Source organism: Cricetulus griseus, chromosome X (assembly GCF_003668045.3).
Source record: "Cricetulus griseus strain 17A/GY chromosome X, alternate assembly CriGri-PICRH-1.0, whole genome shotgun sequence".
Taxonomy (NCBI): Eukaryota; Metazoa; Chordata; class Mammalia; order Rodentia; family Cricetidae; genus Cricetulus; species Cricetulus griseus.
Window position 1 is genome coordinate 125,367,642 of NC_048604.1, and position 17,842 is coordinate 125,385,483.

The 17,842-nt window shown below is 42.3% G+C and overlaps 1 protein-coding gene across 2 annotated transcripts; it reads left to right on the forward strand.

Annotated features, from left to right (window-relative positions):
• The first annotated feature begins 2,460 nt into the window (after window positions 1–2,460).
• Window positions 2,461–13,326, forward strand: Rgn (regucalcin). 2 transcript variants are annotated; one of them, XM_035450285.1, is made up of 6 exons: window positions 2,461–2,623; window positions 4,530–4,712; window positions 9,402–9,617; window positions 11,312–11,443; window positions 11,901–12,055; window positions 13,276–13,326. In XM_035450285.1, the coding sequence occupies exons 1-6, from the start codon at window positions 2,461–2,463 to the stop codon at window positions 13,324–13,326; spliced, it is 900 nt and encodes a 299-aa protein (XP_035306176.1). The 2 variants fall into 2 exon arrangements, with proteins under 2 accessions (XP_035306176.1, XP_035306177.1); XM_035450286.1 differs by lacking the exon at window positions 9,402–9,617.
• The last annotated feature ends 4,516 nt before the right edge of the window (window positions 13,327–17,842 follow it).

Here is a 17,842-nt window from a genome sequence, read left to right on the forward strand (position 1 = left end):
ATTATTTTGCAAGTGTTGGCCTGCTGCCACCAAGGTCTTCCCAGCTAGGGAGACGAAGGGGTTTGTTTAACCGCTTTGTTCTTTCCTTTTTAACCTATTTGTGTTTAACCAGATCCTGTCCCAATCCCTTAGGCATTTTAACAACTTCTTTCTGTTTGTTGAACTAAGAGATTAACTTTAGATCGCTGTCCAAACTCCAAAGTTTACATTTGCTGTACCCCTGCAGCTTCTCACGCCTGCCCAGGGTGGATTCAGTCGGGAGCTTTCAGTTGCTGTAGGAGATGAAGGGACAGCTTGAGTGCCAGGAGCGAGAAGGGTGAGCCCTCAGGGGTCTGCTAGTCCTCAGACCTGCTGCTATCCACCTACCTGGCCTCTGTGGCCCTGGCGAGTTTTTTCCCCTTCCCAAGGTTCTCTGCCTGACCTTTGAGTCGCCTGCGCAGTCACACTAGACCCGTGAATATCCAGGCCAGAACAGCATTAGTGGAGAAGACAAGGAAACTAGATTCCCAGGCGACCGGCAAGCTAGATTCAACCACCCCAGTCTCCCAACCCGAGGCAGAGACTGCCCTGTGACCAGCCGGAGAGCCGTGCCAGGAGCTAGGCAGACTCGGTGACATTCAGCTTCCCAGAGCTCTCCCCAACCCCGGGAGGCTGCAGCAGCGCTACCAGCTTATGCGAAGAACCCCGGTTGGCACAGGTACTCCACGTGCAGCGGGGACCCCTGACAGCAGTCCTTTACCACCACCCTTCCCCCACCCCTGCCCAAGCCACTAGTTTGCAGCCAGAATGCACCCTCCCACTCGGGGCAGAAATGGGTCATTTGGCAGCACTGCCCCTCCCCCCTCCACACACACATTGCTTGCAGGACAGACAGACTGTGGGGTTAAAAATGCTATTGCAAAAGTCCCACGTCTGATCTTGGGGCTTATCTAAGATTGATAGCACGAAAGCCCTTTGGAGCCTGGGCCAATTTTTAACAGCCAATGAACATGGCAAATGCTACAGTGTGAGACAGGTCTGTGCTGTGTTTCCAAAAACATGCAATTTATTGAAGGAAACATTAAACCAAAACTCCCCCCCACCAGCCTTGTATTTGCCTACCCATGCATAGGACCGCTTAGTTCAAAGCAGGCAGACACGTGGGAGGCGCGTGAAGGTGCAGGCAATTTCCATCAGCACTAAGGCCTAGCCAAGCAGACTTGCCGAGCAAAGTTCCCTGCTCCTTCCAGGGAGAATTCTCCACTGATCTCCATTTTTCTGATAATTTTTCTTTTTTTATTTCTCCCAGTTCACTGGTCACAGTCTTTGGCCTAAAGTCCAAGCAGAGAATGTTCTTTGCCTGTGGGGCTCAAGGCTCCCCGCCAAACTGGCCTCAAGAAGGCCAGATTCAACTAGGGGAGCTAGCTGTGAATCCATTCAACACATGGTGGAGCTGGAGGTGGAGATCTGTAGCAGAGTGCATTCCACGTCCTGGTTCTATCCCCAGCACTTCCACTACAAAATATACACACACCAGGGAGAATGCCCTTCATATCTGCTTTTGTCTGAATTGGAAAATGGACATAGTTTTTTTGGGGGGAGGGGCGGGGGAGGTAGGGATGATGCTAAGTATTAACCCCAGGTCTTAGTACAGGCTAGGAAATTGTTCTACCCAGGCACGCACCAAACCTGTGGCTGTTAATTCAGTATATTATCGCTGATGAACACATATCTAAAACTGGCTAGCCCCAAGGAGATCAATAGCATCAATGGATGAGGGGAGGGTGACAACATAAAAAGGTGACCTGCAGACACCCAGAGGGGCCACCAATGAGGGAGCTGCCCGCCCCTTGGAGGTCAGGGAGCTGGCATAAAGGGCACGGACTGATTGGTAGTCTTGCGAGTTATTACCTCCAAGGTGTGGGTGGCAGAGGGCTTCCTTTCTGTTCTATTTTAAAGGTAGCTTGAAAAAACCTTCACTGGTAAGTTGACTGGAGATGTCTCATGTCCTGTCCTGTCAACCCTTTCTTCTTATTCCTACACACCACCTCCTGGCATGCTGCACACCTTGCTGATTGGGGGTGGGGGAAAATACACTCACCTTTCTCTTCTGATCCAACACTGGAATACCACTAGCAGATTTCAGATTTGGTCCCAGACTGCTTTGATAAAATTAATTTTATAATAAAACAAATAACAGATTTTTTGTCTTCCTGGTGCATACAAAAGTTACATTTACAATGGACAGAAATGCTACTGTGCATCCCTTAACTAAAAAACATACTTTATTGCTCAAAATTCTAAGTACTGTCTGAGCTGTTGGAAACCTGGTGCAGATAGAATTGCTCAGTGCAGGATTGCCATTAACCTGCAATTTGTGAAAACTGTAGTATCTACCAACTGTACTGTGTCTTGTGCTGAATCTGCTCCATGTAATTGCCTTTCATTTATTGTTACCTTTAATAGGCTTTTCCTGCAACCATGTCTTCCATCAAGATTGAATGTGTTTTACGGGAGAACTGCAGGTGTGGGGAGTCTCCGGTGTGGGAGGGAGCATCTAACTCTCTGCTGTTTGTAGACATCCCTGCAAAGAAGGTTTGTCTATGGGATTCACTGAGCAAGCGAGTGCAGCGAGTGGCTGTGGGTAAGAATGAAAGCTGAGCTCCTTTCCTCGAAGTTAGCCATCTTTTCCCAGAGGGAGGTGGGGGAGGTGAGAGGGGCATCATTGCCCTGGGTCCTTCTTGTTAAAGCCTGACTGAAAATGCTTTGAAACCTTTCGGGTTGTCATGTTCTCTGTGTCTGTGATTCATGTGTTGTTCCCACTTGAACCCAATGATGGATCATCAATACTTTTCTCATCCTCTTCCATGGAGCACAGCATTCCCAACTTCTTTTTATTTTGTGATGCTGGGGATGGAACCCTGAGCCTCAGGCATGCTCAGCAAGTTCTCTACCTCGAAACTATATCTCCAGTGCCCTGGCTTTGTTTTGATGCTGAGGCCCTATAGTGTCTTTTTCTTGATCGCCTTCAGATAACATCATTCACAGCAAAGGCTTCATTAGTGGCATGGCAAAAGCTATCTACTCTGGTTAGGCCAAGACCTCAGTTTAAAAAAAAGCAACAGTATAACAACAGCAACAGATGTATTACTTCTTTGTGAAAAGAAGAGTTCCTAGGCTTCAAAAGCATCAACCAGGACTGTTTACACACTGCACAAATGTGAGCTTACTGACAAGGTTCCCAAGAGAGCTTTGTGATTTCAGAGGAGTTTCTAGGGTTTTCTGTGGCTCAAGGCAATGGGCCTGGTGTGATTATCAGTAGACAAATAAGTTTCTGTTTTTGTTATTGGATTCATGGGAAGAAGATAGCAGGATTTTCCTAAGATTACAGGAATTTCTGGTTTCTGCTATCTCTTCCCATGAATCCAACTGTGAGTTTAAAGCTTGTTTTCCCTGGTGCTAGAGACTGAACCCAGGACGTGTGCATACCACAAGCTCTGTTCCCAGACTAAAAGCAGATTTCTTTGAAAAAATTGATTTTGTATGTGTGGGGGTGCTCTGGTTCCATGGCACACATGCGGAGGTCAGACAAGAACTTGCAGGAGTAGGTTTGCTCCTTCCACCATGTGTGCAAGTCAGAGGACAGCTTTGGGGAGTTTTGGGGGATTGAACTCAGATCATCAGACTTGCTGAGTAATGTGGAACTCACAGGTTCCACCTGGAGCAGCTTCTAATTTACCTATCAACGTGTTTCTAGCTAGCTCCAAGCAGAATGCTTCTGCCTCTGCCTCCCCCAGTCCCTCATTCCCAGCATTCACCAAATTCCTCCCCCTAATCTGCAAAGCCTCTGAGTCTTGCAAAGGGTCTGTGTGCTAGCAGGAGCTTAGAAAGCTAAACTACCAGGAGACATGTCAGGCTTAGATTCCTTGTTAAGAGCATGACCTTCCTTATAGGGTCTTGCATATTCTCAGGGCCCCCAAGGACTTGAGTCAACTTCTGAGCAGGGCTTTGAGCTAAGAGCTTTTAGCTTTGATGAGGTGCTTAGGAAATGATTCTAAATAAACTCAGATAAATGTATTTCCTGTGATACTCACCATGCTAAACTCTCCCCACTTAAAATGTTTTTTTTAATACAGGAAAGAATACTAAAACCAGAAAAGCTAAAGTATTAAAATAAAAAATATAGGAATATATTAAAGAGTTATAAAGATTGTATTTCATTGCATATACAATTGTATTATTTTTACCATGCAGACTTTCAAAGAATATTTGAGAAATGAGAAGCAATTTGGAATTAAGTATAATAAAATAGGACCCTTTGAAAATGGTATGAACTAGATATGCAGTGTACACCTATAATACTAGCATTCAAAAGGTGGAGGCAAGAGAACCTATAGATTGAAGCTACCTTCAGCTACATGGTCAATCAACATCTTGGTACCATTAGAATCACTAGACCCCTTCCTAAGAGATGTTACATGACACAATGATGTCTGTGCTGGACCACCAGAGTGCTTACTACCTTCTAGGTATTGCCTTTTCCTCTGCAGATGCCCCAGTCAGCTCAGTGGCACTTCGGCAGTTGGGGGGCTATGTTGCCACCATTGGGACCAAGTTTTGTGCTTTGAACTGGGAAAATCAATCAGTATCTGTCCTAGCTACAGTGGATAAAGAGAAGACAAACAATCGATTCAATGATGGGAAGGTGGATCCTGCTGGGAGATACTTTGCTGGTATGATTTCTTTCTCTTTTGCCCCTATTTGTTGTGTTTGAATCTTGCTCTGTGTGTGTGGTGCTGTGGGATGGAACAAAAGATGTATATATGCTAGATGAGTGTTCTACCACAATAAGTAATACTATATAATGAACACACACACAGATACATGTATATATCCTTACCTAGATTAGTTACTTATAAACATTTTGTTCTTGTTTCAATATGTACTCTATCTAAACTTATTTCTCTGCAGAATCATTTGTGTGTGTGTGTGTGTGTTCTCTAAGGAAATGGCTTTTTTTTTCCTGGGACAGGGTCTTTCTTACTATGCAACCTTTCCCAGCCTGGAACTTGCTATGTACCACCAGGCTGACCTTAAACTCACATAGTACACCTGCTTCTGCCTTCTGAGTTCTGAGATTAGAAATATGTGCTACCATGCCTAGTGAGACTGACATATTCCTTTTATTTTTTGGTTTTTCAAGACAGGGTTTTTTGAAACAGGGTTTCTCTCTACCTTTGGAGCCTATCCTACAACTCACTCTGTAGCCCAGGCTACCTTTGAACTCACAGAGATCTGCCTGCCTCTGCCTCCCAAGTGCTGGGGCAACACCACTGCCCAGTTTGAGAATGGCATGTTTTTTGTTGTTGTTGTTGTTGTTTTTCCGAGACAGGGTTTCTCTGTGGCTTTGGCGCCTGTCTTAGAACTTGCTCTGTAGACCAGGCTGGCCTCGAACGCACAGAGATCCTCCTGCCTCCACCTCCCTAGTGCTGGGACTAAAGCATCTTATGGAAGTTTGAAATTCAATAAGCCTATATTCCTGTTATGTCAACTAACCAAATAACATCCTTTATGGAATTTTCCCCTCCAGTGAGGGATCCAGTTTGGAATCACATACTGTACTTACTTGTCTTTTCATCCTCTTAATATGAAACATCTCCTTGACCCTCCCCCCTTCTCTCTCTTTTATGGTATTGCCATTTTTAAAGAATATGGTCCCACCCACCCTCTTTAATAATAGAACATTCTTCATTTTGTAGATGTCTGATGTTTCCTTGCGATTAGCTTGATGTTAGACATTCCTGGCTAGAATAATGTGGAGGTGATGTTCTGTCCTTCCCAGGGCATTCAGCCTGGAGGTACACACTGTCCTCCTGCCCCTCATTGGCAGTGTTGAAGCACTGCTGGCTGCATTCCTCTGCTTCAGAGTAACTGCTCTTTTGTTTTGTTGCTTTGAGAAAAAGTGTTACTGTGAGGCCCAGGATGCCCTCAAACTTGCTATGCAGTCAAGGCTTGCCTCGAACTTGCAATCCTCCTGCTGGAAACTCCCAAATGCTGGGATTGTAGACACACATCAAACACCACATCTGACTATATATAACTTTAAAAGACTTTTAACTGTAGTTTAAAATATCACAGTTATTTCTCATTTACCTCCCATCACAGCCACCCTGGAAATTAGCCAGAGTTGATTCACCATCTCTAGTCTTCCCTCCCTACACTGCCTTTTCATGTTGTTGGCTATGACACCCATCCCATAGTGGCTCACTGTCACCACAAAAGGCAGGTAAGCTCTCAGAAACTGGCTGTATATTGGTCCCCACCCTGTTGGACTATTTACAACCACAGCTATTACCCAACACAGGTTGAAAGATGAAAGATGGGAACCCATGGAGAGTCCCTGTGCCAGTAATTTCTGCCAGACAAAGAATTAAGAAGCTGATCTTGATGCCATACACCTGTTATACTAGCACTCAGGAAACTGAGGCAGGAATATTGCAAGTTCAAGGCCAACGTGGGCTATATAGCACAGCCTAAAAGGAGGGAAAGAGGAAGGCTAGCCCTTTTACATGCTCTTCAATAGCTTCCTGTGAGGTAGCTGCTGTGGGAGAATGTTCATAAAGCAAACCGACTTAGAGAGAGCAGGAAACTGCTGAGTGACCCATCCTCCCCGGGGAAGGAGAACCCACCCCATCCTCTTGCCACTCAAGCTTGCCTCTCCTATTTGCAAGCTTTTGTCCTTTTCTTTCAACTAAAGTATGAAATAATAGCTTTCCTGTTTCTTCATTCTAATCAGAGTCTGCTCTGGCCTCTGAGATCATGTGATACCCGAGTCCATCTCCCTGAATACTGAATACCGACTTCAGTGAATGAAGTGTGTGACAAGAATGCATATCAGTCTGCTGTTGGATGAAACACTCTGCAAGCATCAGTAACTCTCTGCTTTCTGTTCTTCTACTGCACTTGCCAAAGTTTGTCAGCTTCTGTCTGCCATTGATAGAAGGATATTGATTGTTCCCAGTAGAATTCAGTATTTTTCTACCTCTTTTCAGTTATGACAAATTTTGCTTTGTGTATTTTAAAGCTCTCCTTTTTGTTCAAGACAGAGTTTCTCTGTGTAGCTTTGGAGGCTGTCCTGGAACTCACTCAGACCAGGCTGGTCTCAAACTCACAGAGATCCACCTGCCTCTGCCTCCTGAGTGCTGGGATTAAAGGTGTGCACTACCACTGCCCAGCTAAAGCTCTACTATTAAACACATAAACATTTAGAATTACTGTATATTCTTAGTGAATTGGCCATTTTCAACCTGTAACTCCCCTCTTTGCCCATCATATGTAATATGATATTTTTCCTTCATCATTTTCAAGTATTTTTATTTGACTTTGGATTTCAACAGTTTGATCACAGTGTGTCTGGGTGTGGGTTCCTTTCTGTTTGTTCCGTTTTGGATTTGATCAGCTTCTTAAATCTACTGAAAACTCATGTGAAGGGATGCTCTCTTGACCTGGACACATGGGGAAGGGCCTAGGCCTGGCCCAGGATGATGTGGTAGACTTTGGGGAGCCCCTTTTGAGGGCCTTACCCTGCCTGGGGAGTAGAGGGGGGATGGCTAGGGGCAGATGGGCTAGGCTAGGGGGAGGGGAGGGAGAGGGAGAAGGGATTGCCATCTGAAGCAAGTTTGTTCCTAATTTGAACTAATAAAATAAAATTTAAATTAAAAAAAATCTACTGAAAATTTCTATACTCTTCCCCAATCTGGGGAGTTTTGAGCCATGTAATCTTTAAGAACCTGTGGCCCTGCCCTTTTTTCTTTTTCTCTAGGCATCCAGTGAGCTTTTAGCCCTTTTGCTGTCCCATGGCCACACGCTCTGTTCTTTTTGTCTTCCAAAGTTTTTCCCCAGCTTTTCCCTGCACCTGATTTCTATTGATCTGCCAGAGGCTCCACTGACTCTTTGCTCTTGTTGATGTCCTTCTGCTATTGAGTTGTTCCAATGCACTCGATAGTTTTGTTTCGTTATTCTTCACAGCTTCTACTACTTGGGTAACGGGTTCTATTTTGAGTTCCATAACTGTTTACAATTAGTTTTATAAAACTTGCATTAGTCTTTACCAAAACCTTCCAACATCTGTGCCATGTAATTTTCAGAATCTGTTGATTTCCTACACTGATTGAGTCATCTACCCTTGTATTGCTGAATTTATTAGTTATCTTTCCATCACAATAATGAGATAACTGAGGTTATTAACTTACAAAGAGAAAAAAATGCTATTGTGATACGTATTTTAAAGGTTCTAGTCCATGATCCTATTGCTTTTGGCCTCTGGTGAAACAACACATTGTGTTGCGAATGTGTGGTAGAGCAAATTGCACATGTCTCGAGTCAGCAAGCAAAGGATGACTAGACTGCCCATGTTCCACAATCCCTTTAAAGGTCTTGCCTCCAATGACTGGAAGACTTCTAATAGGCTCCACCCCCTAAAGACCCACAGCATCTCACAAGCCTTTAACACATGGGCATTTGGAGGCATTCGATACCAAAATATAGCACCAAATAATTTTAGGTTATATCCTAGATGTTATGAATATTGTTGTGAGCCCCTGAACATAGTTTAAATCCTTTAGAGCATGTTATAGTTACTTCAGGAAGCAGCAATTTGAGTATGGCCAGTCATCCCAACCTGCTTTGCGTTAGGCACAAGGAAGATGTGTTCCACATGTGTACCTCTCACCTAATTTGGGGCAGAGAACTTGTACCCATTAGCTCCATTCCCCAAATCTTTGCAATGCTGATTACAATCTGATCTATGTGACACAAGCTGAGAATGAGCCTAGGAGTTCATAAATATCTTTTAACGGGTTACATTCTTACATATCTCGGGCTGTCCTCAATCTCCTGATCTTCTTCCTTTGGCCTCCGGAGTGCTAGCATTACAGGGGAGGTCCAGGGGAGGCTTATACCGTACATTTTGTTCAGGTTTTATACTTGTGCTTAGTAGGAGAAAAGGTAAGTTCATGTTTAGCCCTTCTTACTTGAAACCATATCTCTAAATTCCTAAATTGTGTGTGTGTGTGTGTGTGTGTGTGTGTGTGTGTGTGTGTGTGTGTGTGAGAGAGAGAGAGAGAGAGAGAGAGAGAGAGAGGGAGAGAGGAGTTTGAGACAGGGGGTTGTTATGTAGCCCAAGTGGACCTCAAAGTCACCAAGCTGTTTCTAATTCACCATCCTGTCTCATGATCTAAAGTGTTGATATCATAGGTGTGTGCTACCACACCTAGCCTTGGGGCAGGTTTTTAATCTTCATTATAAGAAAGGCAGTTACCATCTTTAAAAGATATAAAAGAGGCAGTTTAAATTTGAGATTGTATAAAATTCTCTTAACATAAATACTGTGGCACTGAGCCAATGTTCTTTGTTTCCCAAAGGCACCATGGCTGAGGAAACAGCCCCAGCAGTTCTTGAGCGCCACCAAGGGTCCTTGTACTCCCTCTTTCCTGATCACAGTGTAAAGAAATACTTTGACCAAGTGGACATCTCCAATGGTTTGGATTGGTCCCTGGACCATAAGATTTTCTACTATATTGACAGCCTGTCTTACTCTGTGGATGCCTTTGACTATGACCTGCAAACAGGACAGATCTGTACGAACATCTTTATTATTTTTATAATACCACTCATATCATTTTTGTATGTTAGTTATCGGTAAGGGATCTCTCCTGCAGCCCATGTGAAAAAGTCTTTATTTGCCAAGTAGAGAACTTCGAAATTAATGATGACACAGACTTGACTGGGCTGCCAGTCAAACTGTGGTCCTCAGCACATCCGAACTCTGGTATTTGGGACTAGGGCTTAGCTGGTCTACTGCAGCTAGGCCTGTACTTTTTCTTTCCATCAATGGAAAGAGCCTCCCTGGAGAAAGAATCTTACCCTATCAGACAGTGCCTAGAGGCACACAGTATACAACAGAACGTGATAAAAGGGGGAAAAACTCTGAACATTTTTGGTTCCTGATTCTTATTTGATCTTTAGTTAACCATAGGCAAGTATTCAGAGGCAAATGAACAACCTTTGAAATGGAAAAATAACAGAAAAGTGCTTCCAGGTTGGTTCAGTTCCATCAATGTTCTGTAAAATGAGCCATCAACTGGAAACTTCTAGGGAAGAAATTATTTAGAAGAATTTAGAAGGGAGACCTTGAAACTGTTTGATGAAAAGTGCCAGACAGGAAGAGCAAAACCAATCATAAAAATGACTTGAAAAAAAGTCACAAGGCTTTATGTAGATTTAATCAAGGGCAAAATATTCCAGTACAGATGCTCTTCTTTGAAGTATGCAGTGCTCTTTTTATGACTATTCTTACTCAATTTCCTTACACATGGTTTTAACATTTTTCCATTCTACCTCAATCTGATTGCTGGAATGACCTGAATTTTGTAGCTGGCTGTTTTTCTGCATTGTTTTTTTGAGGTGCTGGGGATCAAACTCATTTCTTTGTTGTGTGCACTAAGGGGCCATTCCAGCCCTCCTCTACCTTTCAGCGTTACTATTTATATCCTGTGCATCTCCTCTAAGCAGCCTGTGGGTTTTAGAATACCCCTATTAAGAAGTAACCCCTTTAGATATTGTTTCTTGATTTTGTAGCAAGTAAGAAAAATAATGTGTCTCCCCAGGTTTTGTGCGTGCATTGTTCATATGGTACCACTAAGCTGCCACGTAGATCTTTAGCTTGGTTGAAGTAGGAATTTTGGTAACTAAGATAGTGATCTAAGCACAGACTGAAGGGTGTCTGAGTTAGACTTGCAAAGCTTTAGTTTAGCTCAGCCTTAGAGAGCTACTACCTATTGCTACTTTATTAAAAATTCTGAGACGGCATGCTGACTGATCCTTCAAGACTAATCCTAGTACTCGGAAGTCTGAGGCAGGAAGATTATTTTAAAACCCTGAAGACAGATTGGGCTGCACAATGAGCTCTGGGCCAGCCTTAGATATAAAATGAGACCTTGTCTCTAGATAAACGAATAATTCAGCTTTATTGGACTAGCACTAGGACACTTGTCTACATTTCTCCAGAAGTGAAAAAAAAAAAGAGGAAAGGAGGAAAGAAAGCATTTCTTTTCCTCTGAAATCTTACAAATCTTAGACAGATATATCTTTATAAAGACAAAGGGAGTGAATCAATCCCAAATCATGTGATAAAAATCCTTTGTTCACATGCCAGCCACTAGACAAGCCCAAGTGACCAGTATTTATAACCAGCTTGCAAGTGCACTGTCCACTTGTCAGCATTGTGTGACCCATTATTTTGTCATGTTTTGGTTTTGTTTTTCAACCGCAGCCAACCGCAGAATTGTTTACAAGATGGAGAAAGATGAACAAATCCCAGATGGAATGTGCATTGATGCTGAGGGGAAGCTTTGGGTGGCCTGTTACAATGGAGGAAGAGTAATTCGCCTAGATCCTGAGACAGGTAGGATGGAGGCAAAATAGAAAATCCCTGCCAGTTCAGAAAACACCAGTGCTAGCGACCTTACTAATACAGTTAGAGTTATATTAGTGGTCTTAACTGGTGATTTTGGAAATGGAGACAAAATACACAACCCCAAATTTATAGTCAGAGCTTCTTTTCCTATGAAAGTAAGTCTCTCTGCCAAAAGTTAATTGTCAGAGAAGACAAGGTAATGCATGGATGGGAGCCAGGTAATATGGTGGCTATAGTCCTAGAAGTCAGGAGGCTAGAACAAGAGTTTGAGGCAGCCAAGTCATGTGAGGGTTCAGAGTGAAACCTACATTAACCCCTTCCAAGGGATGAATTCTGACCTCCATGGTCTCTTAGACCATCCCTATCATTCATAAAAGGTCCAGAAGTGTTGTGTATGTTGCAAATCTCTGCAGCTAAATTTCAAATGAAGTATTTGATGACCTAGGGAAAAGACTCCAAACTGTAAAGTTGCCTGTTGATAAGACAACTTCATGCTGCTTCGGAGGAAAAGATTACTCTGAGATGTACGTGACCTGTGCCAGGGACGGGATGGATGCTGAAAGACTTTTGAAGCAGCCTGATGCTGGTGGCATTTTCAAGGTGATGTGGTCTTATTTGGGGGAGGATGGGAGATATTATGTTCATAATCGATTGGTGCTTCTGCATATTTCCCAAACAAACATGTGATTGGCATGTTAAGCTAGTCACACTAAACTTAATTATTTTATTTCTAGACTATAAGTTATGTAAAGTTCAGGACAGTGTGTCTGGCCTACTTCTACTATTTTAAAGTATTCTCAGGCTTCAATAGTGTTTGTAAGATCATCTGATTGTTTTGATGTTGTAAAAAGATATGCAGGTTTTTAACAACTTTTGTGACAGAACAAACACTGATTTAAAAAATCATGCACACTTTGGGGTTGCAAACTCTTGTGGAAACCTGGCTGTGGCAGTAAGCTCCTCTAATCTCAGCACTTGGGAAAAACTGAAGCATAAAGATGGTGGACTCAAAGCCAGCTTGGACTATATAACACAATACTTCTTTTTAAAAAAATACAGTACAGGGGCTGGAGAGATGGCTCAGTAATTAAGAGCACTGGCTGCTCTTCCAGAGTTCCCAGCACCCACATGGCAGCTCACTAATGTCTATAACATCACTTCCAAGGGATCCAATACTCTCATACAGACACACATGTAGGCAAAACACCAATGCACATGAAAAAAAGGTTTAAAAAAAGTAGAAACATAGAAACACTTTTCTTGACAGGTGAGAAAATGATAAAATTGTTTTGTGTTAGTGTGCATGCTTGCTCATTGAACTAGAATGTATGTGAATGACTGGTTGAACCATATAATACCTAGTCAGCTAATTCTTTCTTGTGATAGAAAATAAAGCAGAGGTGATTAAAGGTAGCTAGACATGTTATTATTTTTTTCAATGTATTTATTTATCATGTATACAGTGTTCTACCTGCATTATGCCTGCAGGCCAGAAGAGGGCACCAGATCTCATTACAGATGGTTGTGAGCCACCATGTGGTTGCTGGGAATTGAACTCAGGACCTCTGGAAGAGCAGTCAGTGTTCTTAACCACTAAGCCATCTCTCCATTCCCTAGACATATTATTTTAAATCTTAACTTGCTTGATGTTTGTGTATGACAAGCTCTCACTGTATAGCCCAGGCTGGTCTCACACTCACAGCAGCCCTCCTACCTCAGCCTCCCAAGTGCTGACATTACAAGTATAAGCTCCATGCTAGCCTTTGTAACAATGGTTTGAAGACTATAATTCATCAGTTTCATTCTTTTTTTTCCAACAGATAACTGGTCTTGGGGTCAAAGGGATTGCCCCATATTCCTATGCAGGGTGAACTGCATGTCCTTCTTGCTGTCAGAAGAAAAAGCTTTGAAGACAACTGGAGAATTAAGGGACTTAAGTCAATGAAATTTCAATCTAGCTTTTTTTTAATTATTATAGCAGGGTTAAGCTTTAATTCATAATTTTGACTGGGTGCTAGGGAATAAACCCAGGATGTGGCATATTAAGAACATATTGTAACAGTGAATGACATTCTTAGTTTGTCTTAAGGTAGAGCATTTTTCACAGATAAGGAGTGGCTTTGATAACATACTCTAGGTCTTCTATTAAAAAGAATCCTGTAGAAATTCCAAAAGTCATTCAGCTATCAGCCTGATGACTGCAAATTGCTCTGGGGTTGAAATGGGACCGTGTCCATTGTTTCTCTGCATTCCATACTTGCTGTACCTAAAGCTTCAAAAAATTAATGCATTGAAACTTGGTGATGATTTATAATGATTGTGTGACTCTGCCTGTGTGTAATTGTACAAGCTAAAATTCCACCAGAAGACATGATTCAATCACTGTGGCACAATCTGTGGTTCTTACTGCCACCTACTGGATATAAAAATGAATACATCACATTGCAAAGAATTTTCTTTACTGTTTTTTTTTTTACATTTATTTATTCATTGTGTGTGTGTGTGAGAGAGAGAGAGAGAGAGAGAGAGAGAGAGAGTGTGTGTGTGTGTGTGTGTGTGTGTGTGTGTGTGTGTGAATGCACACGAATGCACAAATCGGTCAGAAAACAACTTATGGGACTCAGTTATTTCCTTCTATTGTGTGGGAGCAAGGGATTGAACTCAGGTGGCACCTTTATTGGCTGAGCCATCTAACTGCTGTTGCTGTTGCTTCCTCCTCCTCCTTTTAAAAAATATTTATTCATGTATTTTATGTTTATGAGTGCTCTATTTGCATGTATGCCTGCACGACAGAAGAGGGCATCAGACAGAAGAGGGCACCAGATGTTTGTGAGCCACTCTGTGGGTGTTGGGAATTGAACTCAGGTCCTCTGGAAGAGCAGCCAGTGCTTTTAGCCACTGAGCCTTTTCTCCAGCCCCTTCTTCCTCCTCATTTGAGACGAGGTCTCTTTCATGTAGCTCAGGCTGATTTTGAACTTGGCTGGCCTGAACTCCTAATCATCCTGCTTCCATTTCCCAGGTGCTAGGATTATAGGTGTATGCCACCATGCCTAGCTTGGAAAGAATTTTTAAAGTAATATTGTTGAGCTATAATTAGCCTGATCGTATTTAAAGTATGAAAAATTATGATACATTCATATATATGCTATATGTATTCATATCAATGACATAAGCAAAATAATGAATCTATTCACTACCCCGAAAAGTTGACTTGTGCCCCACTGTCATTCTTTCTTTCTGTCCCTTTAAATTGGCCTTAAAATTGGTTAGTGCCAGGCTGGGGATATAGCTCAGTGGTGAAGGGCTTGCCCACTATGCATAACACACACACACACACACACACACACACACACACACACGCACGCACGCACATGCGCAAGCAAGCACGCTCGCGCATACGTGCAATGCACACAAACGTACACACATACAACTAGTTAGTGTGATTTCTCCAGGTTTATTCTGTCTTGTTTAAGTTTTGCTTTGTTTTGTTTCTCTTTTTGAGACAAAATACCACTCTGTCAGCCAAGCAGACCTTGAACCCCTGTTAGTCCTTCTGCCTCCACCTCTGGAGAAATGGGATTATAGACATGAGCTACCACTACCAGCTTCCAACATCAGAATGGTTTTAGTTGTGTTAGTATAGCCTCCAATAATATTTAATTTTACTCATGTCTGGGTTTGGGGGATTGAACTTAGATACATGCTAAGCATGTGCTCTAGCACTGAAATGCACACCAGCCCATTTATAAATTCTTAGATCACCTTGAATAAAACATGCTCCAATGTTAATTGGAATTTCTTTAAAAGTTGTTGGACAATTTGAGAGAATTGGCTCCTGCACTAGTGACTTTTTGTTGCTGTGACAAAATACCTTACAAGAAAGAATTTGCCATTTCCTTTGGCTCAGTGTGCAAGTACAGTTCATCACAGAGGGAAGGTATGGCGGGAGGGGAAACTCAGCTGGGGAAGCAGGAGTGTGAGACTTATTACATCTACTTTCTAGAACCTAAACCTCAGTTTCTCCTTTTTGTTCAGCCTGGGATCCCTGATCATGGAATGGTTCCACCTGCATTCACGGTGGGGTTTCTGCCTTCAGTGGAAAACACCCTCATACCCACTCCCAGAGGCATATCCTAGGTTATTCTAAGTTCTGTCAAGTTGACAATAGAGACTAAACATGCCAGCATCGTTATACTTTTCAGTGCTCAGAGAGCTTTGGTCTTTGGCATTTATTTTCGAACAGGGCATGTCTCACTAATTATTCAGTGTCTTTCACTACTGTTTCATAAATTTGAGCACATCGATCTTGCATGTGTGTGGAAAAGTATGTATATAATTATTGTTGCATTTTTAATATTCAACAAAGTTAACCAGTGAAACAATTTGAACCCAGAGTTGTTTTAAGATAAGGTCTAGCTATTTTGCCCAGAGTGGCCTAAATTATCAGCATCCTCAGGAGCTAGGACTACATGCCTTGTATCGTGCTCCGCTTGTGTTTTCATTTTTGTTCAATTCTAAATATTTTTAATTTTCGCCGGGCGGTGGTGGCACACACCTTTAATCCCAGCACTTGGGAGGCAGAGGCAGGCAGATCTCTGTGAGTTTGAGACCAGACTGGTCTACAAGAGCTAGTTCCAGGACAGCCTCCAAAGCCACAGAGAAACCCTGTCTCGAAAAACCATATATATATATATATATATGTATGTATGTATGTATGTATGTATATATATATATATATATATATATTCACTCTAGATTTTCTCTTTGTCAAATAGATTCAATTTTTATATTTATTTTATGGGTTTCTTCCTGCATACATGTCTATAATTAAATGCCTGGTGTCTGCAGAGGCCAGAAGAAAATGTCACATCCCTGAAATTCAAGTTTCTGATGGTTGTGAGTGAAATTCGGATGCTAGGATTGGATCCAAGTCCTCTGGAAGACTATCTAATGCACGAAGCCATAGAGCCATCATCTCTCCAGCCCATTTTAAAATTTGCATCCCATGTTTACTTGTTCATTGTGTGTGTGTGTGTGTGTGTGTGTGTGTGTGTGTGTGTGTGTGTGTGTGTGTACATATGCATAGCCACAGTGCACGCATGGAGATCAGAGGACAAGTGTCAGAAGTTTGTTCTCTTTTTCCACCATGTGGGTCTCAGGGATCAAACTCAAGTTGTTAGGCTCTCTGGCAAACACAGCTAGCTCTCTTGCCAGCCCTAGAATGTGTTGTTTAATTTGCAGATGCTCAGGGAGTTTACTGTTATGGTCTTTGACATTGATTTCTGGCTTCATTCCAAAGACAATACAGATTCTATGATTTCTATGATTTCAATTCTTTGAAATTCATTGGATCTATGAGCCAAGTTATAGACTATCTCATATAGACTATCTCACTGATCGATATGCATTTGAGAAAAATGTATATTCTGTTTAGGGCACAATGTTCTCTAAATGTCCATTAAATTTAGGAGGTTCTTCTGTGTCCTTGCTTGTGTGTGTGTGTGTGTGTGTGCATGTATCCATGTATGTGTTCATGTGGGTTTTCACATATGCATGTAAAGGTACACGTGGAGGCCTGAGGTCAAGCCATCAACTGTCTTTCTTGATTTCTCTCTACCTTATTGTTTGAGACAGGGTGTCTCACTAATTCTGGAGCCCATCAATTCACTAGACTAGCTGGCCAGGGAGCTTCAGGGGTCTCCTGTCTCTGCACTCCCAGCACTGAAGTTAACAGGGCAAGTTGTACTACCACGTGTGCTTTTCACATGGGTGCTGGGGATCCAAATTCAAGTCTTCAGACTTGACAGCACATTTTTGACTGAGCCATCTCTCCAGGTCCTGGCCCTTCCATGATTCTGTCTACTCGTTCTTCTAACTCAGGAAGATACAGAAAACTACAACTATAACATTTCATTTGCTTATTTCTCTACTGGATAGGATAATTTTTGGTTTGTGTGTTTTGGCACTGGGCCATTTGGTTCATATGCTTCTCAATTGTAAGTCTTCTTGGTGAATTGATCCTTCTTCATTATTTACACCTCTCTGATCCCTGGAGATATTTTTTCTCTAAGGTCCAATTTGCCCAGTTTTCTTTTGGTTCATATTTATATCTTTTATTATACCTTTCAACCTCTTACTTTTGCATGCATGTATATGGTGCCAGGGCCTTGTGTGTACTAGGAAGGTTACCCACCACTGTAAATCCAATATAAGCCATGTCTTCAACTCTCTACCATCTTCCTTTAAAAGTTTTATTTTTATAAGTACAAGAGTATTTTGCCTTCATGTATGTTTGTGTACCTTTGTGGTACACAAAGGCAAGAAGATGGCACAAAGTTGCTGGAACTGGAGTTACAGATGATTGTGAGTCTCTATGTGGGTAATGGG

Bases quoted from the DNA above. Each gene is read 5' to 3' on its own strand.
- Rgn (XM_035450285.1), top strand. From the start codon at position 2,461: ATGTCTTCCATCAAGATTGAATGTGTTTTACGGGAGAACTGCAGGTGT. The intron at 2,624-4,529 runs GTAAGAATGAAA...TTTCCTCTGCAG, and splicing joins AGTGCAGCGAGTGGCTGTGG to ATGCCCCAGTCAGCTCAGTG. The intron at 4,713-9,401 runs GTATGATTTCTT...TGTTTCCCAAAG, and splicing joins TGCTGGGAGATACTTTGCTG to GCACCATGGCTGAGGAAACA.